The 24,345-nt window shown below is 38.7% G+C and overlaps 1 protein-coding gene across 1 annotated transcript in view; it reads right to left on the reverse strand.

The window, feature by feature from the left end:
* The window catches only part of LOC126149511 (piwi-like protein Siwi), a 211,500-nt gene that overhangs the window by 124,084 nt on the left and 63,071 nt on the right, over positions 1 to 24,345 (reverse strand). Inside the window, exon 6 of the mRNA XM_049915822.1 lies at positions 4,039 to 4,290. Within this exon, the coding sequence (XP_049771779.1) occupies positions 4,039 to 4,290 (252 nt within the window). The remainder of the gene's footprint in view (positions 1 to 4,038; positions 4,291 to 24,345) is intronic.

Here is a 24,345-nt window from a genome sequence, read left to right on the forward strand (position 1 = left end):
GGTATGTTTTCTCACAGCATAAATCTTGTTTTTTGTTCTGTTAGAAATAAGTAGGTGGATCAGAAAAAATAATACACTTTTACGTTCCTGGAATTACTGTTTTCATACTGTTTATGACATTTTTTTATAATTCCCGTCAAATTTCCTATGTCCACAACGTTAATTTACATCTGACTGTGTCAACAAATTTACAATTCCCCCCTCAAAAATGTTTGTGGAACAAAAATATGATGCTGACATGATGTTGGCTGTCCAGTAACATTTACAAATACTATGTGGTAAGTTTCTTGACACCAGGGCACTCTACTCGGTGGATCTGAACTGGTAAGTGTGTAAAAGTTGGAACAATTCATGCCATATCTGCTGGCAGCTGTACTTGGCGTAGTGGCTGATGATACATAACTAGGTTCATCTGAATAAAGATATTATAACCAATCACAACCATTTCCAAAATGTCTCCACTGCACAAATGCAGTTTTGTGATTGTTGTGATCATTGTGACACTTTTCTTGAACCATATTTAGTATGTTTTGGTAGCACTAGCTCCCCCCCCCCCCCCCCCCATGCTGAGCAAAAGGTGTTATGTGAATTTATTCTCATTGGCAAGTGCAGTATTTATTATCCATTTTTTGTGATGTTATACAAACAAACAATGTGAGTGATAGTGGTGTGTGGTTTTCCACATAACTGAGGAGGCACTGTACCTGATAACCTCAAAACGATGACTACAGTGCAAGAGGTGGTGAATAACACTTATTCAAGCACCACACAAAAATCTTATGTATAGATTTGCACTTGATAACGAGAAAAAAATTCTCAAAATGTGTTGTGCTAAGCATGAAAAAATACATAACCAGTGCAGTATTTCATTATTTAAGTAATGAATGACAGCTGCAGTCTTTCAAAAACAGAGTATGAAACTGAGTCAAACGTTCCTACTTCCCAGACAGTTTTCAATTCCATTTACATCAGTAGTTTTTACTGGATAATATACAAGTCTTTTGATGCCTGTTATGTACATATATCTTACATAAAATGTGAAAATGCAAGGGGTATCCTATGTGTAACTTCTACAGTTTAAATGTTATTTCCAATATTTTACATTTTCCGGCATTTTACACAATTTTTTTTGAAGTCCCTTGAAAAGTGAAAAAGTAGGGTTTCACTGTAACTGGTTAATTACAAACCCAGCAGTCTGCTTCTCCTAATGAAACTGCACAGGTGACCACTTAGTATTTGATGCATAAGTGGGCTAGTGTGAATAAAATTAATTTTAATCAAAATTATCTTCTGTTAGAAAACTATGATAGTGAACTGGTTTGAAGTAGGCAAAAAGGTAATGTGCTCTGAAAATTTTGTTTGCATAAGGTGTTCACCTAACTTCAATAAGAAAAAAGTTTCCCATGTTGAAAGTTCAGTAACATGCATTTTCATAAACTGTCCATATATCATCTTAATTTATTGTCATACATGAAACTAAAAATAAAACATAGTTCAACTCTTCCAGAACACATTCATATCAGTTCTATATTTGTACATTGAATACTTTTGTCTGTCTGAGTAAGCTGCATGAAATGTAAGGCTAAGTATGTGGTCTGTGCCATATGTGGCACATAACACACACAAAGAACTTTCTCAACGAGGAGAGGAGTTAGTGAGAAAGAAACTATCTGGTCAGACAATATGCTTTGCATTTTTTATTCATGTGAAATTGTTAACTTTCTTGGAGAATTTTCTTTAGCTCTGAGAATCTTCTGCAGAGATGCTCTCTTTCTTCATTTATAAAACTCATTTATACAAGAAGATGGCAGGATAGAAGTACTATGAAAAGCACAATGGATGGCAAGTTCATCTTTTCTATGGGTTACACTGATGGTAGTGGCATCCTCATGGAAGGAAAGTTTTATGTAGGTTAAAGGTGGGCACCTGTTCCCTACAGTTAGGCCATACAGGCACCTGAAGGAGGATCATGTGCATTGTTGGAGAAGAGAAAATATGGTCCCTGCAGCAACATGCATGTCAATACTTTAGAATGAACTACTTACTGTTGGCTATGATTATCCATATATGAGATATATTGTACTGCACCTGTTGGTATTCAATGATCTAATGAGAGAAAGTGGCCTTTTTGGGTATGTAAATCTTCAGTATACTCACTCTAAGAGATATTCTGATTTATTGGGGTATTCATGACTTAGCAAAGTCACACAATGTGTATTCAAAAATCAGTATGTGAGAATTTAGGAGCTGCAGTCGTTAACATTTATCTAACAGTGAAGCCACCATTAGAAGTTTCTAGATAATTGGGAGAAAATTATGTTTGTTGGCAGCTGTGCTACAGTAAGTGGCAATTCTCAGATAAAGATTGGCTGCAATATTAATGTGCAACATGATATTAATGTTGCAACATGAGTATAACTTTGTAATAAAATGTTAATGTAAAATTTCATATCAAGGAATATCCCCTTCCTTCTCATCCTGTGAATCTTTTTGTATAACCTCTTCTCCTCCATTCACTTAACAAGTCCAAACCATCTAAGCCTTTATTACTCTATTCTATCCTGTAATAGTTCCTCCTTCACTAATTCCCTGCCTCTCTCATTCCTATTAACCTGTCCAACTTTGATACTATTTCTCAAGTCTATGATCTCACTAGCTTGTATTTTGCATCTCTATCTTCCGCCAGATCTCTGAAGTATACACCAGGATTGGAACACAGTATGCCAAATACACTACTGGCCATTAAAATTGCTACACCACGAAGATGACGTGCTACAGCTGCGAAATTTAACCAACAGGAAGATGATGCTGTGATATGCAAATGATTAGCTTTTCAGAGCATTCACACAAGGTTGGCGCCGGTGGTGGCACCTACAACGTTTTGACATGAGGAAAGTTTCCAACCTATTTCTCATACACAAACAGCAGTTGACCGGTGTTGCCTGGTGAAATGTTGTTGCGATGCCTCATTGATAAAGGTTGGATTGTAGACTGTTGTGATTGTGGTTTATCATATCGCGACATTGCTGCTTGCGTTGGTCGAGATCCAGTGACCGTTAGCAGAATATGGAATCGGTGGGTTCAGGAGGGTAATACGGAATGCCGTGCTGGATTCCAATGGCCTCATATCACTAGCAGTTGAGATGACAGCCATCTTATCCACATGGCTATAATGGATTGTGCAGCCACGTCTTGATCCCTGAGTCAACAGATGGGGACATTTGCAAGACAACAACTATCTGCATGAACAGTTTGACAATGTTTGCAGCAGCATGGACTATCAGCTCGGAGACCATGTCTGCGGTTACCCTTCACGCTGCATCACAGACAGGAGCGCCTGCAACGGTGTACTCAACGACTGAATCTAAGTACTGTATGCGAACATGTTAAAAAAAGCAAAAATTAAAAATTCAACATTTGATTTATAGGGAAAACAGTGCTTGATGCAAGTACTTTCTTGTTTGTTAGCGGTCATCTCACAAACCTATTGAGAACATCTTGGACAAATTCATGAGGGATACAAACATTTTGAATCCTGTTCTGACCTATCTACAGTTGTTGTGTGTGCTTGCTGTAAGGCATGATTCAGAATTGCTCCCCAATATTTATGGTGTCCAGTGTACCCCACATTGCAACAAGGTGCCACTTTTAACAAGATGAGGCATGCTACACACTAGTAGTGAAGAGAGTATGTTGTCAGAGATGCTACATTTACTCTCTGTAACTTTAGTCTTTGCCTCACTTCCTCAGTTCTTGAAGAATGATTGGAAATTCATAGTTGTGGAAGACAGGTACTATTTCCTATTTTAAGTGTTTCTTTCAGCAGCATTGGGAGTTTGATATCCTGGAAGTAACTACTGGAAATCCTTTCTTGTCTCTGTGAAATATCATCTTTATTGATTGAATTTTCTGTCTGACACATTAGATTCATTGCAGGGTTGTGTGATTGTATGTATGTCTGTACTGAATTGTTACTTTTCCATTTTTTATTCACTGAAGCATTTATTACAAAAATAGAATTAGTGACAGCTACATTACCTGTGGATTTGTTCTTAAACGGTCTTGAAATTTACGTAGCCTTTCCTGGCGAGTAGCTGGTCCGAGGCGGGTATGTTCAGCTAATGCTCGCATGAGGCTGAAATTTGACCTCATTTCATCAGTGATACCTGTTGTGCGGCACAATTCAGGAATCAGATAAATCAGGTTGTTAATTCCTCTCCTCCGGTCCCTTTGTTTTGGTTGAGAGACAAGTAGTGGTTGTTGTTGGTCTTTTATGATTATCCCATAAGCCTAAAAACAATTAAATCAGCTCAGTTAGACAGTTGTGATATGATGTACTAAAACTATTGATGGGACAACTAGCTGGTTTCAACAACTGATGTACACATTTTTTTGCTGTCAGTTTCTTCAGTCAAATTATACTGAAGCATCAAAGAAACTGGTACAGACACGCATATTCAAATACAGAGAGTTGTAAACACGCAGAATACAGCACTGCATTCAGCAATACCTATATCAAACAACAAGTGTCTGGCACAATTGTTATATCAGTTACTGCTGCTACAATGGCAGGTTATCAAGATTTAAGTGAATTGAACATGGTGTTAAAGTCGGAGCACAAGCGATGGGACACAGCATCTCTGAGGTAGTGATGAAATGGGGATTTTCCTGTGCAACCATTTCACAGGTGTACATTCAGTATCAGGAATCTGGTAAAACATTAAATCTCTGACATCACTGTGGTTGGAAAAAGATCCTGCAAGAACGGGACCAATGATGACTGTAGAGAACTGTTCCACGTGACAGAAGTGAAACCATTCGGCAAATTGTTGTAGATTTCAATGTGGGGCCATCAACAAGTGTCAACATGTGAACCATTCAACAAAACATCATCGATGTGGGCTTTCGGAGCTCAGGGCCCATTCATGTACCCTTGAGGAATGCACGACACAAAGCTTTATGCCTTGCCTGGGCCCATCAACACCGATATTGGACTGTTGATGACTGGAAACATTATGTCTTGTTGGACGAGTCTCATTTCAAATTGTATTGTGTGAAAGCACATGTATGGGTACGGAGACAACTTCATGAAGCCATGGACCCTGCATGTCAACAGGGAACCTGGCAAAGGTTCTGGAATGGTGTGGGGCATGTGCAGTTGGGGTGATATGGGACCCCTGATACGTCTAGATATGACTGACAGATGACACATACATAAGCATCCTGTCTGATCATCTGCATCCGTTCATGCCCATTGTGCATTCCGACAGACTCGGGCAATTCCAGCAGGACAAAATGACACTCCACACACACGAAATTGCTATAGATTGGCTTCAGGAACACTCTTCTAAGTTTAAACACTTCCGCTGGCCACCAAAACCCCATACATGAACATTATTGAGCATATCTGGGATGCCTTGCAACATACTCTTCAGAAGAGATCTCCATCCCCTCATACTCATAGATTTATGGACAGCCCTGCAGGATTTGTGGTGTCAGTTCCCTCCAGCACTACTTCATACATTAGTCTGAGCCCATGCCATGTTGTGTAGTGGCACTTCTGCATGCTCGCAGGAGCCTTACACGATATTAGGCAGGTGTACCAGTTTCTTTGGCTCTTCAGTGTACATTATCTAATGGAACTAGTCTTTGCTGCCACATCAGTTCTGCCCACTGCTGCCAGGAGTGAAGCTGGAGCAAGGAGGTGGTTTGGCCACTGGCAGCCTCGGACTGCTATAGGTCTGTACTCCACTGGTGCAAGAAGCTGACCCGGCTGCCAGCACATCAGGGACCTGTGGTGGCAGGAGACTGCTGGAGGCCAAGCCAGTTCCTCATACTATCTGTGCTCCTGGCAGCAGCAGGAGGCTGAAGTAGAGTGCATGGCATGCAAACACAGTCTGATAGGGCTTGATTTAGTTTTTAATTAATATACATTACATATTTTCAGTAAAAATGGAATGCAGGCAGACACTAAGATTTGTTAAAGTCTCTTTCTTCCTTATGCATCCCTAATGGACCTTATATGATCACCTTTGTACCCCAACAATACATAAGCTCGATTAGTTATATATTAATTTCCATCTGGAACCACTTAATCCACAGCAGTACATTAATCAGTTTTCAGTCAAGAAAAGAAATATTAGCTTATTCAGTATATAATTAAATAAGTATGTAACTTTGGCATACAGGTACCCCTGAAATTTTGTTAGTGTACACCCAGGAGCAGGGGTACCCTTCAGGGGTGGTCCAAACTGTGTGAATAGAAACAGTTATATGCCCCTTTTAAGTACCTTGCATGAGTTGAGCCATAGGGAAAGAAACACTCTTAAGATTTTCGAGTATAGTGTGAGGGATTATTGAGCAACAACCATCAAGTACCGTATTTACTCGAATCTAAGCCGCACTTTTTTCCGGTTTTTGTAATCCAAAAAACCGCCTGCGGCTTAGAATCGAGTGCAAAGCAAGCGGAAGTTCTGAAAAATGTTGGTAGGTGCCGCCACAACTGACTTCTGCCGTCGAATATATGTAGCGCTACACAGGCAAGCTTTGTAGTCACAAAGATGAATACTGGCGCCAAAACCTCTGCGTCAGTAAATAAATTTTTTAAAAAATGGTGGAAGACTAGCTTTTTTTCTCCGCCCCGAGTTTCGACCACTGCATTTTCATACATTATCCAATGAAGTAAATACAAATTCCGTATTGTTCATCTTCGAATGTAGCAGAATTTCAATGTACTACGAAAATCTGACTGGCAAGATTGGTTGGGATGTTTGTCAATATGGCCAACTCTACGTTCTGAATTTTTTTCCTACCTGTGAGAAGAGATGGTTGCTAATAGGAACCTGATGAAATGTGTCTCACATGCAGTATTCTCTTCACCATAAGAATAATACGAATATAAACATTTTGCCATGTATTCTTTCGTGTTTGCTGCTATCTCATTTAAATCCTGTCTGCCTAATAAACTACGAAACTAGAGTGAAACAACAGCAAACGCGGAAGAATATACGTATTGTGTCATGTTTATATTCGTATTATTCTTATGCCTAATAGTGATACAGTCAAAAATGAAGCACGGCAACTGACTAGATATTTAAATCTAAGATGACACTAATTTCTGTACAGAATTTGATGTACTAAAGAAGCGGCCGCAAAGATTTTCAAACAGAGAAAAATTTTCGCCTAACTCTCGTTCAGAACATGTTCTATCATATGCAGTCTATTATTTGGTTCTTGTTGATCATCATGAAAGAAAGCAGCAGTGTAAGTAACAACAAATAGCAGTCTCTTGCCATTGTTTCGCTAATGAGACGATTCCTCTCTTTCTCTTTTTTTTTTTTTTTTTTTTTTTTTAAATTGTAGGCGGCGGTAGCGCGTACAAAAGCAAGCCATGCCGTGAGCGGCGACAGGCCGTAAACATGCACTATCAGAATGCGACGAACAATGCATGACACAGTACAGTAATGCATTTTCAGCTTAGAGTGACGTAAACACCTATAACAAAGAAAACGGCACTTATCAGAGCAAAGCAAAATAAGCAATCGATTCAAACCAGATGAAGCACGTGAAAAAGGAAGGGTACCCGTATAAATAAGGACGGAGCACCTGACGCATAGCAATGGCTACCTGGTAAAGCTTAACTGCTAAGATTACGACTCGAACCAAACTACTGTAGCTGTATCGTCGTTTATTCGACCTAAATTGTGTCTCATATTACAATGGACGAACTTTGTTTCGATTTGGAGGTGCGGCCTAAAACCTTTCTCTCCCCATGAATTTCGAGTCTCAAATTTCAGGTGCGGCTTAGATTCGGGAAATTTTTTTTTCCTTCATTTCGAGTCTCATTTTTCAGGTGCGTCTTAGATTCGAGTGCGGCTTAGATTCGAGTAAATACGGTAAGTGGCATAGAACAATAGTCAAGCATACTGAATATCAGTTTTCTGGTTGGGTTCGATTGCAGCTGTTAATGTGATTGGGTGAGGGTATGACAACACCAGAACTTTGCTATTGAAGGAAAGCTGAAATTCCAAACAGTCTGAATGTTTTATAACAATTACTATTTAAATATTCAACAATTCCTATTTAAATATGGGAAACAGAAACAGAAATGGGACCTCTTGTCAGAGAAGTAAACTTTTCAGTAGAAGAAAAATTGTTCGGTAATGTCTAAAATATCCCTTTTCATTTTCTTGTGCATTATAATAATTTACTGCATTTATACATCCTCATATTAATTTGAAAGTTGTTTGACTTCAACAGGAGTCAGTAATATCACTAAAAGTAATTGACATTAGTCTTCTGAAAATGGACCTCTTGTCGTTACGGGAAAATAACATTGGCCCGCAAGATCCCCCTTTCAAAATCGTGCAGAAATGTATCTAGTGTTTTGCAGAATAGTATGTCTTAAAAGTTTAGAGGCATTTTAAGGAGATCAGAGTAGCTTTGTATAAAAAAGGAACATTTTCTCAGAACATAAATGCAAGACGAGACAAGTGATCCCTTTTTATATGGGATTTATAAATGCCTACATACATTGCCAATTTGCAGTTGGGGATAACGTAGAATAAAAATACCAATATTCTTTCAAAAAAAGTCAACACAAGTTTCACTAATTTCTCTCAATTTGTAGCTAATTTACTTGTTTTAAATTGATGTACACTGTAATGTGCTATAAGTCTGGAGGGCTTAACCACATGTAGTGTTCTGTTAACTTAAAAAACTCTACACCATTTCACAAAGAACATTTTAAGGGTAGTACATATATGCATTTTTTCCCCCAATCTGGTCAGAATTTAGTGCTAAACTTAAAAATTACAATAACTCAAAATCAAAAATTTTCAACAGGAGGTCCCTTTTTGCTTTCTGCCTCACATATAATAATAAATAATTAACTAGCAAATCCAGCAATGCTTCACAATTACTAAATAAGTATGGGAGTTAGATATATCTCTTAATGTCCTTCTCCCCCCGCCCCCCACGGTCTTTCTGTGTCCATCTTCTCCTCCCTCCCTCTATGTCCATTTCCTTCCTTCCTTCTCTGTCCATTTACTCCTTCCCCTCTCTCTGATCTTGAGCGTTGTTTATTGTTACTGAAAATTCAGATTCTGCAGTAGTATTCTAATAATAAGCTGATAAGCCATAAATACAACTTTTCTGTGAAAACTGACTGTGACAAAGAAAACAAAACAGTGCAATAAGAAACCTGGCATTAACTGAGTATTGGAATTTATTTTTGACTTATAAAGTTTTTTTGTGTACAGTGTGTGAAGCAGTATGATTGGGGACACGAACGAAGACTTTGTTTGCTTCACTAAAATGGGAGCAGGGGGCAGCCGTGAAGCACCATGAGAACTTTGGCAGTTTATTCTGTAAATGAAGGAGAGGTGTGAGATTATGTGTGACGCTCTCCATCAGAGTTACTTCATGCCTTGCTTTTGGAAAGTGTCTCCAAAGATCTAGTTAAAGCCTGATGTTCTTGAGCAGCAACAAATTTTGCCTCACAATCTTCCTTGGATTCTGGAGAGCACATAGTCCTCTGTCTATTAGCTGTGCTGTTGTATTCAGAAACACTTGACTATTTTGTAGTAATTTTTATTCATAAACTAAACAAAATTAAATGTATTTAGTAGACACCCAAATCAATAGGCAAACTCAATAAGGTCGTTTTATGTGGCAAAAAATATAAATAAGACTTCTTGAAAGGAGCAGAGCAATGTCACTAAGTTTTCACAAACAATGTGAAATCCATAAATCTGTATATCCTAGCCATGAAAAGTCGATGTCAGTTTGTAAAGTGAAGACTGCAGTGCTTCATTCTGTCACTGACATAAACTTGTGAAAATATGTATGTCACTAAGTTAAAGCAAATAACACTGCCTTTATTGGTTCTTTGGTGAACCACGAAAATAACACCACCACCTATTGGTCCCTTGATGTACTAAGAAACAAACAGTGCCATCTATTGTACTGCAAATCTAACAACACCATCTACTATTTCGTTGGTGTACTATGCCATGATGATTGTGCCACTGAGGTAAACATCCAAACTACTAAGCTGAGTGGACGATTTCAGATCAAACTAATCACAATTTTTTTTCTCCACATTTTGTTTTGATTTTGATGAAATTAAGTCTACATGTTGTTCCAAGCTATGCCTGAGTATTCTGTTAAAACCCCATTACACTGCAGTTTTGGAGATCAGTATGTTCAAACTGGCAAACCAACAAACACAATGGTTTTAAATGAAACTTTAAATTAATAAATCTTTTTTTACATTTTCTGATTTTTATGGAATAAAGTCTATATGTTGCACCATGCTACAATCAAGTTACCTGTAAAAACTTCATGAAAATTCGTCTATTACTTCTGGAGGTTAGTGTGTTCAAATTGGCAAACAGATGGAGACAACAATTCTATCTAAAGTTGAAATCATGATATTTTTCAAATGAGCTCATTGTGATGAAACAAGTCCTAAATGCCACCCCAAGCTATGCTCAAGTTACCTGTGAAAACCCTATGAAAATTTGTTTGGTAGTTTTGGAGATTAGCATGTTTAAATAGACAGACAGATATGACAGTTTTGTGGTCTTATTTTTAGTACAGATGAGAAAGAGCATGGCATGGAAGAAACAGTAACTAAATTGGATGTGTTAATTTTATGTATATAAATTGAACTAATTAAATATATTTAAATTTTATAATTAATGGTTTAACATTGTGAGAAATAAAAAAAAGCAACTAAATATATTATGGGAGCGGTAACATTCAAATCTGTGCTGACAAACTTATAGTTGGTGTGCTAGACCACTGCTCTATGGCACTGATTTGTTTCTTGTTGCTCAAAATTCCTTCACACACTACTTCAAAATCTTTAGAGAGCATTTACTCTTTTCTTATGGCCCACTCAGGGTCATCTACTTCTACTCACACAGTTTGAGCCAAATTGATGAGCCCCGTCCCGTGCCCTCCCTTTGTCAGTCAACTATAACATTAAAGAGCGGGTTCAGATTAAAGATTGAACACTAATGAGAAAAATTACACATTGGTTTCACTTGAAAAGAAAGAATGAATAATTTGGTCAGCATGCAAAATTACAACAGATTGTATTGACTGTTTTCATACAGTTGCCCATACGGATTGGATACACTCAAAAGAAATAAACAAATAATAATCCATCCAATATGTAAAATGACAACTGAATGACTTGACTGTTATCGTTTGGCTGGCCCAATGACTGGTTTCACTTAGAAGAATGAATGAAGAGTCCAAGTGATTGAATCAATTGTTCTCATTCAGTTGTTCCCATAACTAATCATAACTAATGTACATTGTAAAAACCATGTTTTACTAAATCAAAAGCATATTTCAACCTCAAATATTACATAAGAGAAAGCACTTTATCTTAACCAAACTGAAGAATATCTTGTAGAATTTATTATTGCTGATATTTACAATGATACCAGTGGCGCCTCAGTTTATCATGCCACTGTAAACATAGGTGATACACATATTACTGTCAGTGGTTTTTGGAAACAGCTGAAATTTTTAAAATTTAAGAAGGTCCTAGGCCCTTCAGATTCCTGACACAATCTGCAGCCTAAATACCCCTTATTGTAACCACATGATAGCATAGATTCCTCAGAAAAAACCAGGCCAAATCACAACTCTCTACAGGAATGGTAGCATAGGTTACCCACAAAATTACCATACATCACTGACATCTGTCATTAAATCTTTGAGCTAACACATAATGGAGTATGTCAAACAGAGAGACCTCTCTCTTGTCCACCAGTAAAGAGGAAAAATCATTGGTTACACAATGTTGAACTCTAGCTTTTTTCACAAGACACCCCGGAAGCAAACAATCAAGTCAATCTGGTGGATGAAGTAATTTTGAATTCCAAAGTACCTTTTTACTCTGCACCACAATTATGCTTACTGATGATACTGTTGTTGATTATCACAATGATACTGACTGTGTGGAACAAACAACTTAAAAATGAAAAAGTAACAGCAGAGAATGATAATTAGATTGAATGAGCTGTATCGGTGAAATGAGCATAATATGAAGAACACTGGAAGTGGGAAGAAGCAGATAACATTCAAGTTGTATTTTGGTGACACAATCATAGAAACTCTCATGTGTGAAACTAATTATTATGCTAGAGATTTTGTTCAGAGACAGACTGCTATACAATCACATTTAAGTTCTGTAACTGGGTACATGTTGACACAGATGAGATATATGTCACTTTTTTCTACTGCAGATGTTGACAGGCATTATTCACAAGCAACTCATAAAATCTTATTTCAGTATGCAACTGCTTTTGAACACACGTCTTTTTTTCCTAGACTGTGCATCAAGACAGTTTTGAGATAGTTTGTTGATTCCTTCAGTTTGTAAACCATGAGGAACTGCTGGAATTAAAAGATTGTTCAAGTTTGTCATTTAGCACTTGAATAATACATTTAACAATTTTATGTTGATGAATCTCTTCCATAATGGAATTTCGAGGCTGGCAGTAAAGACCTACCTACGGCTAAAAGTAGCAAAATTTAGAGTAAAGTCCTATGAAAACTGAGACTAATCCACATACACTGAAAATGAGTCAGAGCCGAGTAAAACTTGTCAAGCTTGGTAACAGGTATGAATTTTGTTGGTTACACTACAACTCAATAAGAAGCATGCCGCTCACGCAAGACTCAAGAAATGTGAACTTACGACACGGCACTCACAGGGCTTTATGGCACTGAAATGGATGAATAAAAAACAGGTGACCTTTATTTCAGTATTCCATAATGGTGTAGTTGCTACAGGAACCAAAGAAGTAAGAAAGACTCAATGCATTAAAGAACACAATTCTCTTTGGGGTGGGGTATATCTGAAAGTTAAGATACTAAAACCTTTTCGCATGGAAGGCAAAAAGGTATGAAGTGTCACATGAAAATGTTTAGAAGGCTGATGAATACTGAAGTGCACAAATGTTTTTAATGTTTATGAAGCCAATGAAAAGACAAAGGAAGAAAAACATGTAAACTTCTCAAATCAGAACTGCTGAAAATTCATGGAAAGCGTGTACCTTCACCTCAGTGTGGCTGACCTTCAAATACTGCAGTCCCTAAGTGGCTCACAGCAACATATCTCATTGCAAAGATCCTAATCCACAGAGAAGAAGAGCAAGCCCCCATAGAGATGTACAGTATTCTTTAAGACAGAAGCGGGAATAACACGAAACATAGTTCTAGATGCAGAGACTGTGACGTAAGTCTTTCAAGGTACACTACACTGAAAATTCATTTTAAGTGCTAATGTATGATTTAATCATAAAGATCCAGCCATATAAACTACCACCAGTGGGCTAGGTGTGTGAACAGAAACTACTGGCCTGAAGGGTTACTGATCTGGTCGACAACGCTAATAATAACTTCAGAGTTTCTGAAGATGACATAGTTCTCAACAAAGAAGTACAATCTGAAAAAAAAATCTGCATAAATACTGTCAGATCTTAATAATATTATGAAGTGGTCCAGTGATTGTCATTGCTTGAAATGTTCAGAAATCCAAAACTGTGCACTTCACAAAACGAAAAAAAAGTTAGACTTCTGTAATAAAACATCGTGTCATCAGCTAACTCACACAAATGCCTAAATGTAACAATTTGTGGGGATTTGAAGTGAAATGATTACATCAGGCCTGTCATACCTACAGGCTTATAAAACACTCAGGAATCTCATCCTGGAAGATTGACCAATTGTGTAGGTCCCATAACAAACAGGACTAACCAGGGATATGAAACATATACAAAGATGAGCAGCTCAGACAGTCACAATTGATGCACATCATGGAAATGCAGAAAAACCTGAAATGGCCGATGCTTGAAAACAGACACCAACTGTACCATGAATGCCTACTTACAATGCTTCAAGAACTGGTATTTAGTGATGAATCTGTGGTACAATGGGAAATAACCTCTGCCATGTTGTTCGCAAATATGATAACACGTGAACTTGTTATTAGTGATTCTCCATTTAGTGGTTACGATCTATATCATTCTTAATGATGATGCTATTCCCTTGGAGAAAATATTTCAGAGGTAAACTAGTCCCTATTCACATCAAACAGGGCAGAAAACTGGAGCATGTCAACTAATGAGTAATAAAATGTAACTATAGGTGAGCTACTATGAACAGCATAATGAATGCATTTCATAGCCAAGATAGACACAAAGCTAACTAGCATCACATATTATAAATTTATATCAAAGACAATAATGAGATTGAAAGAATGTATGATGGTATAAATGAAATAATTCATATAACAGAGGGAGATTAAAATAAAATAGTAATGGGGGAATGAAATTCAACAGGCTCAAAAAAGAAGGAAATATAAGAGGGAACATGGTTTGTAGTAATGATACAATTTTCAGAAAGTAGAGCTATTGTAAACAGTTGGTTTAAGAATCATGACACAAGGTTAACATTTTACCAATAGAGGAGACCACTCACTGAAAAGCAGAAGTGTTGAGATGTCATCAGGCACACACATAAAAGAATAAAACTTTCTAGCTTTGGAAATCAATCCTTTCTCAATCTAGATTGTGTGTCCAACTGGCACCATGTAAGAACACAGGTGTGTGTGTGTGTGTGTGTTTTGTACTCTAGCTCAACAACAGAGTCATTCCAAGAGCTAGCAAGTTTTCTTTCTTTTTTTGTGTGTGTCTATCAGTGACTCGCCATTTCTGCTTTTCAATGAGTGGCCTCCTTTACTCCTACAGTATTACAGTCTATCACAGCTTTCCTAATGTATAATAGAAAGTCATGTGGAAAGGATTTGAAGGCACAAGAAGGTTTCTGACAGATTATGTGATGGAAATTGGGAGGTGGTTTGGAAACTAGATTTTAAATAGCAAGTCTTTTCCAGGAGCAGATGCGTTCTCTTGCCGCATTTTATTGTTTATGAACTGCAGATTAAAAATGTGAAAGTGAAGAAAAGTAGGAAATTAAGACATAAGGCAATGGAAACTGGAGAAACTGAAAGAAACAATGGTTTTTGAGAGCTTAAAACAGTGCACTACGCAATGATTGACTGAAACTGAGAAAGAAATGCAACAGAAGAAAACCATGTAGCTTTGACAGATGAAGTGTAACCAGAGAGGATTAAATAGGAAAACAACCAAAGGCAGAAGAAATCCTTTGATGACAAACTACATACTGAATCTGACTGGTGAAAGAAGAGATTTAAAAAATGTGGAAAATGAAGCAAGTAGAAGGGAATACAGATATATAAAACTTAAGACTGACAGAAGATGCAAAATGGTAAAGTAGGGGTTGCTCAAAAATAAATGCAAAGCTGTGGAAGCAACTGAAACTATGAAAAAGACAGATGCCACCAATAGCAAAATTTTGGAGAAAAGAGCAACACTTGTGTGAATATAAAGAACTCAGAAATAAAGCCAATAATAAGCTAAAAAGGAAAGGTTGCCAGATGGAATGAATACACGGAAGGGCTACACAAGGGATGGTAACCTGAAGAGATTATCATGGAAACCATGGAGAATGTAAATGATGATCAAACAGTACATAAGCTACTGCAAGAACAATTTGAGATGGACACTGAGAGGCCTAAGTCAACACAAGTCAGCTGTAGTTGACAAAATTTCCTGAGAATTACTGAAATCCTCAGGAACACCCATGAATGGAGAAATATTCCACTTCGTAAGATACACGAGACAAATTAAATACCCTCACTTCAAGAAGAATATAAAATTTCAGTTCCAAAGAACTGCTGACATACGAATATTACACGACCATCAATTTAATACTACGTCATGGTTGCAAACTACTGACAACTTATTTACAGAGGAGTGGAAGCTGACCTCAGATAAAATGAGTTAAGATTTAGGAGACACATACGAACATTAGGCCATATTGACCCTACAACTTACCCTAGAAGATAAGACTGAAGAAAGGTAACCTTACATTTAGAAATTAAGGGAAAACTTTTTTTAAAATTTTAATGGAATACACTCTTTGAACTTCTTATGTTGGAAAAGTGTCTACAAAAGACAAGTTTACAGTCATAAGAGCTGATGGACATGAGAGGGAAGCAATAACTGAGAACGGAGTAAAACAGGGTTGTAGCCTATCCCCAATGCTATTCATTCTTTACATTACACAAACAGTAAAGGACACCAAGGAGAAATTTCAAAAGGAAATTACAGTTCAGGGTGATAAAAGCCTTAAGCTTTGCCAGTGAGAAATGGTGAAAGACTTGGAAGATCCGTGAAACAATATGGACAGTGTCTTGGAAAGAGTTTATCAGTGTCAACAAAAGTAAAACAAGGGCAATGGAATGAATTCTAAATGAATCACAAAATGCTGATGGAAATAAGATTAGGAAATGAGACACAGATTTACTATTTCAGTAACAAAATAACTGATGATGGCCAAACTAAAGAGGATATAAAATGCAAGATAACAATAGCAGGAAACATGTTTCTCAAAAAGAGAAATTCATTAATACAGAAAAAATATTCAAGTGTTAGGATGTATTTTCTGTGGGGATTTGTCTGGAGTATGTGCTGAAGGTTACATGGGTAAACTGCATAACTAATAAACAGGTACTGAATCAAATTTCAGAAGAAAATAAATTTATGGAAGAAATTGACTAAAATAAAGGATTATTTGATAGGGCGTATCGTGAAGCATCAAGGAATCGTCAATTTAGTAATGCAGAGATTTATGTGGGATAAAACTATAGAGGGACACCAATCTTGACTACAGCAGCCAGATTAAAATGGTTAGATATTGCAAAAGTTATGCAGAAACTTACACAGGACAGAGTAGTGTTAAGAAATAGATGAAAACCACAACATCACATTACTGAGGTTTTCTTGTTTGAGAAGTATTACAAGGGCATTCTAGCTTTTGTAATTACAAGGTCTGTTAATAAGAATCCAGAACATTCACAATTTTGCACCAGTCATGTGTTGGAGCAAAATATAGTTGGCATCCCTGAACACGGCAGTGTTTAATGTGTAACTTCTGGCAGTTTCACTGTTGTTCAGTGCCGTACTGATTAGAATGTTGTCGCATAGTCTACGATAGCAGAGTTAGAGGAGCAACGTGTCTGCACTAAATTTTGCATGAAACTCAGGAACAATTTTTACAGAGACACACTGAATGATGCAGATAGCCTGTGATGATGAGTTCTTAATACGTACTCAGTGTTACAAATTAAACACACAGTTTAAAAATGGTGGACAGAAGTTAGAGAACACCATCGTTCAAGAACATCCTTCAATGCCTGCTGATGATGCTTATGTCAAGAATGCCAATGAAATTCTGCGTGCCAATTGAAGACTGACTGTCAACGTGATTGCAAGAGAATGTAACATTTCAGTTGGATCATATCAAGAAATCCTGACACATCTTGGAATGCATCATGTTAACATTTTGGAATGCATCATGTTGACACCAAGTTCGCCCCATGGCTCATGAGTCAAGACCAGAAAGACCTTCGCCTCTCAATCTGTGAAGGGCTTTCGGATGGCACAAATGAGAATGGGATGTTCCTTAAGAGGATCATAGCTGATGATCAGACATGGGCCTAAGACCAATTTTCAATCTTCGCAGTGGGTCGGGAAAGCTTCTCCAAGACCAAAAAAAAGCTGGTCATGTCAAATGTTAAAGCCATGCAGATAGTTTCCTTTGACAATGTGGCGAGACAAGTCATGGCTCCTGCACTGCAATAACGCACCTGCATATTCACCCCTGTTGGTGCGCAACTATTGCACAAAAAAACGAAAAGAACAAAAAAAATTTCCCAAAGTTGAAAACCTCATTGAAAGGATGCAGGTTTGCAACAACAGATGAGATAAAAGAAAATTTGCAGACAGCACTTTATGCAATCCAGCAAGATGTGTACCAAGACTGCTTCCAGAAGCGGAAATGGCATTTGGAGTGGTGTATCAGCTGTGGAAGGGAGTATTTCGATGGAAACCAAGCACAATAAGTAAAAGGTAAGCTTTGAAAAATGTTGTGGAGAAAGTTCTGGAATTTTCTGAACAGACCCCATATTTCTTATGTTGGAACTCTCATGGTAGTTGGAACCAAAGTTCCATTGAGATATATAGATACTAAGGCACCTGTTGAAGGCATTTTCAACTGCTTTTTTATTACAGTGTTCACAAAACTATTAATCTGTATGATAACAGCAATGACACTGAATACAATTTTATGTCCAATTCCTAGAACATATTCTGCCACATTTGACTTGTTAGGATAGTATATGTGCAAACACATCTCCTGTTCAATCTGGAATAACTTTACAGTTTGCACAGTTTGCCCATTATAGTAAATTACACTATCATGTGAACTTTTATACAAAATGGGTGAACTGAATTATACAATTATACATCATTTGTAGACTTAGAGAAAGCTTTTGACAATGTTGACTGGAATACTCTCTTTCAAATTCTAAAGGTGGCAGGGGTAAAATACAGGGAGCGAAAAGCTATTTACAATTTGTACAGAAACCAGATGGCAGTTATAAGAGCCGTGGGACATGAAAGGGAAGCAGTGGTTGGGAAGGGAGTGAGACAGGGTTGTAGCCTCTCCCCGATGTTATTCAATCTGTATATTGAGCAAGCAGTAAAGGAAACAAACGAAAAATTTGGAGTAGGTATTAAAATCCAGGGAGAAGAAATAAAAACTTTGAGGTTCGCCGATGACATTGTAATTCTGTCAGAGACAGCAAAGGACTTGGAAGAGCAGTTGAACGGAATGGATGGTGTCTTGAAGGGAGGATATAAGATGAACATCAACAAACGCAAAACGAGGATAATGGAATGTAGTCGAATTAAGTCGGGTGATGTTGAGGGAATTAGATTAGGAAATGAGACACTTAAAGTAGTAAAGGAGTTTTGCTATTTGGGGAGCAAAATAACTGATGATGGTCGAAGTAGAGAGGATATTAAATGTAGACTGGCAATGACAAGGAAAGCGTTTCTGAAGAAGAGAAATTTGTTAACATCGAGTATAGATTTAAGTGTCAGGAAGTCTGAAAGTATTTGTATGGAGTGTAGCCATGTATGGAAGTGAAACATGGACGATAAATAGTTTGGACAAGAAGAGAATAGAAGCTTTTGAAATGTGGTGCTATAGAAGGATGCTGAAGATTAGATGGGTAGATCACATAACTAATGAGGAAGTGTTGAATAGGATTGGGGAGAAGAGAACTTTGTGGCACAACTTGACCAGAAAAAGGGATCGGTTGGTAGGACATGTTCTGAGGCATCAAGGGATCACCAATTTAGTATTGGAGGGCAGCGTGGAGGGTAAAAATCGTAGGGGGGAGACCAAGAGATGAATACACTAAGCAGATTCAGAAGGATGTAGGTTGCAGTTGGTACTGGGAGATGAAGAAGCTTGCACAGGATAGAGTAGCATGGAGAGCTGCATCAAACCAGTCTCAGGACTGAAGACCACAACAACAACAACATCATCATAACCAGTGCAATACATTGCAGTAGTATTGCTGAAACCCTACAAATTAGTGTGTATCTCTACAAAAGCAAAGTAATTATATCCATCACTGAATCATAGAGTGGTAAAATGAAAACTTTAGTCATAGGTGCTTGCTTGCATGGTCACAATGAGGTAGTCAATAATTAATGATTTTGATGGATGAAACCATTTCTCTGGAAGAGTTTTTGTAGTGTATTCATTTCTTGTGAAATGTTTTCAATAAGTGAGACATCTTTCACTAGATGCACTTGTGACATCAGAACAATGCACTTTAATGAAAGATGATAGCGACATAGACATTGGCACCAATCCTTATGAGTGTGTCTTTTGGAGACACTGTGGTTGAGAGACCAACTGGGATTAAGGTAGATGAGAACATGTAAGTAACAGATTTCTCTGTCTCCACCAGAGCTATTATGTGATTATGAATCATAGTTACATAACTTCAAAAGATAAGTCAGAGCAGCTATGTATATTTTCATGACCAAAGTTAAGTAACTTGGGTATGAAAGTAAGAAGTCTAATGTTATATAAGGCATTGCACAGTTAATGAAGATGATTCCACTTGCCTTTTTTCTTGAAAAAATAGCAGAAAATATTGCCGATAAAACCATTAAAGGATAAGAATATTTAGAAGTAAAATTAGGCTGTAAATATCATGGCAATAGAAAAATGAAAATACAATGGTAAGTGAATGTCACATTGTTAATATTCATACTACAGTTTTTATTCACTTGAGGTAATGTAGTTAAAAAATAAGAAACATGTAAAGAAGTTCTGCTGTGCTACCAAGAATAACACTAGATGCTCGTGCAAACGAGACACATCTTGTAAACAATGTCACTGCCTGAACAAACTTGAACAAAAAGAAAAATGGGCAAGATTCGTAGAGAAAGACAAGAAACTGAATCTACCAATGGAAAATCCAGGATGGAATATGGATGAATATGAAAAGTATAGTTGAGATATTGAATCACAGACAGGCACGGTGAAAAAATTACTAAACAACTAAGTTTTTGGACAAAAGGTCTTCTTCTGAATTAGGCAACATACACGCATACATTCACACAACTCACACACACATTACCACTGTCTCTGACTGCTGAGGCCATACCATGAGCAACAGTGCACGATGGGAGAAGCAAACTGGGTGGTGGGAATAAGGAGAAGGCTGTGGCGGGGAGGGATAGCAGGGTAGGGGCGGCAGATGGTAAAGTGCTGCTTGTGGGAGCATACAGGGATGAGGTAGGGAGAGGGTAGAGCAGCAAGGCGTAATCGGGAGGTTAAACGGAGGGCAGGGCAGTGCAGGGGAGGGGGTGGAAATGGAGTTATAAAAAAGACTGGGTGTGTTGATGGAATAGAAGACTGTGTAGTGCTGGAGTGGGAAAGTAGAAGGGAAGAGATGGGCAAAGGAAAGTGACTAACAAAGATTGAGACCACGAAAGTTACAGGAACATAAATGTACTGTGGGGAGAGTTCCCATCTACACAACTCAGGAAAGCTGGTGTTGGCAGGAAGGACCCAGATGGCACAGACTGTGAAGCAGTCACTGAAATGAAGGACTTGTTTTGGGCAGTATACTCAGCAAATGGGTGGTCCAGCTGTTTCCTGGCCACATTTTGTCAGTGGCCATTCATGAGGACACACAACTTACAAGTTGTCGTGTCCACATACAACACAGCACAGTGGTTGTATCTTGGCTTGTAGATCACATGAATGGTTTCACAGGTAGTCCTACCTTTGATGGTATAGGTGTTGCTTGTGAATGGAATGAAGTAGATGATGGTGGGGGAGGATGTATGGGTTGTACGTATGGGACAGGTCTTGCATCTAGGTACATTACAGGGATATGAGCCATGATGCAAGGGGTTGGGAGCAGGGCTATGTAGGGATTGATCCCAACACAAACCCTGCTCCCAACCCTTTGTCTCATGATGCATATACCTGTAATAGACTTAGATACAAGAGCTGCCCCACTGATTCTCCCACGACCACCTATTCCAGTCCAGTCACCAGCATCACCTATCCCATTGAATCCAGAGCTACCTGTGGAACCAGTCATGTGATCTACAAGCTATGCCGCAATCTACATGGGCGTGACAACCAACACGCTGTCTGTCTGTATGAAAGGCCACTGACAAGCTGTGGCCGAGAAACAGCTGGACCAACCAGTTGCCAAGCATGCGGCCCAACACAAGTTAATTTCAGTGGCTGCTTCACAGTCTATGCCATCTGGATCCTTCCTGTCAAAACAACACTCTCTGAATTGCACAAGTGGGAACCCTCCCTGTAATATATCTTACATTCCCATAACCCTCATGGACTCAACCATTACTAGTCACTGTCGTTCACCCACCTATCCCCTTCCATTCCCACTCCAGAACAACACAGCCTTCTATTCACCAATTCGCCCTGCACCCACAGTCGCTTTACTTCCCCCTTTTCCACCCCACCCCCTCTCGTGCTGCCTCTCTGTCTAACATCCTGACTACACCTTGCCTTGCTGCCCTACCTTTCCCCCACGTCATCCCTTTATGTTCCCACAGGCAGCATTTTACCACCCCCCACCCTCTGTCCTGCTATCCCTCCCCACCCCAACCTCCTCCTTACTCCCCTAATGCAGATTGCTTCTCTCATCATGCACTGTTGCTCACAGTCTGGCCTCAGCAGCCACAGACAGGGGTCATGCGTGTATGAGTTGAATTTGTGTATGTGTGTGTGTGTGTGTGTGTGTGTGTGTGTGTGTGTGTGTGTGTGTGTGTTTTCTAATTCAGAAGAAGGTCTTTTGGGTGAAAGCTTACTTGTTTAGTAGTCTTTTTGTCATGTCAGTCTGTGACTCCACATCTCATCTATATGGTGAGCAGCAATCTATTCTTTTCAATTTGTTTCAAGAAACTGAACGGTGCCTGCAGTAGTCAGTCACTGATCAGTCTAGTAGCTGGCCCCTAACCAGGCCACAAAAACCACCAACATTTATCCAGCATCCTGCAAGTTATTTTGTGGCTGAGCCACAAGCGTTTCCTCATCATAGGTGCCAATTTCCCACTATTCAGGGTGTGAACAACATATAGCTCTGTGACCCAGAACTGTTTTCTTCACCTGTGGCTAGAAGATGTAGATGTAGATCTGTGCACGCATCATCCACACTGGCAATGTGGTCAGTCACATGGTTACAGACATATCAGTCTATCTGTTATCATGAGTCCAACAGCATTAGACGGTTCTTCCACTCTGGCTATTACACTGGCCACTTGCAGCCCACCAATTAAGAGCCTCATTGTCTGTAGACAGTTCTTAGACTCTGGCTATTACTCTGGCCGCTTGCAGCCCACCAATTAGAGCCTCATTGTCTGTATCACCGGCCTGCATGTATGTTCCAGAAAGCTAGCTTTCTTTTATGGTATTCAAATTTATCCAAGCTAAACAACAACTTTTATAATAAAATCCTCTCATACTGTATAAATCCAAAAGATGACAAAGTCTTCCACATCACAACTTTTCGGCAAAGATTTGTGCAGCCATTGCCTTCCCCACTACAGAACATAAAACTCTCCGGCTACACATAGTAATGCATGCGTTTGCAAGCTGGATAATATATCTTGACAGGCAAAACAAAACTATAATGACACACTACCTGTCGCGCCCGACTAGCATATGGTCGCAATTAGCCAGTTACTATGTGGTAGTGAGTTCAGTGGTCAGAAGTCCACATTTTATATTCACATGCCCGATATCAGTAAACAAGGTGACTCCAAAAAGGTAAAAAAGTCAAGGTAAAATAGAAAGAAAAAATATAATTTTTCTTCATTATCACATTTTCTATCATAGAGGGCATTATGACAATTACCAAGTTCATCTTAAATTTAACGAACAATTGATGCTACATTATGTGATCAAAAGTATCCAGACACCTGGCTGAAAATGACTTACAAGTTCATGGTGCCTTCCATTGGTAATGCTGGAATTCAATATGATGTTGGCCCACTCTTAGCCTTGATGACAACTTCCACTCTCGCAGGCATACATTCAATCATGTGCTGTACAGTTTCTTGGGGAATGACAGCCCATTTCTCACCGAGTGCTGCACTGAGAAGAGGTATCAATGTTGGTCAGTGAGGACTGGCATGAAGTCGGCATTCCAAAACATCCCAAAGGTATTCTATAGGATTCAGGTCAGGACTCTGTACAAGTCAGTCCATTAGAAGGATGTTATTGTTGTGTAACCACCCTGCCACAGAATGCAATCGCCATCCCCAAATTGATCTTCAACAGTGCGAAGCAAGAACGTGATTAAAACATCACAGTAGGCCTGTGCTGTGATAGTGCCATGCAAAACAACAAGCAGTGCAAGCCCCCTCCATGAAAAACACAACCACACCATAACACCACCACCTCCGAATTTTACTGTTGAAACTACACACGCTGGCAGATGACGTTCACCAGGCATTCGCCATACCCACACCTTGCCATCAGATCGCCACCTTGTGTACCATGATTTGTCACTCCACACAACACTTTTCCACTATCACCCAATGTTTACGCTCCTTACACCAAGCAAAGCAGCATTTGACATTTACCGGCATGACGTGTGGCTTATGAGCAGCTGCTTGACCATGATATCCAAGTTTTCTCACCTCCCACCTAACTGTCATAGCACTTGCAGTGGATCCTGATGCAGTTAGGAATTCCTGTATGATGGTCTGTATAGATGTCCACCTATTTACACATTATGACCCTCTTCAACTGTTGGCAGTCTCTGTCAGTCAACAGACCAGATTGATCCATACGCTTCTGTACTGTACATGTCTCTTCATGTTT

Source organism: Schistocerca cancellata, chromosome 1 (assembly GCF_023864275.1).
Source record: "Schistocerca cancellata isolate TAMUIC-IGC-003103 chromosome 1, iqSchCanc2.1, whole genome shotgun sequence".
Lineage (NCBI taxonomy): Eukaryota > Metazoa > Arthropoda > Insecta > Orthoptera > Acrididae > Schistocerca > Schistocerca cancellata.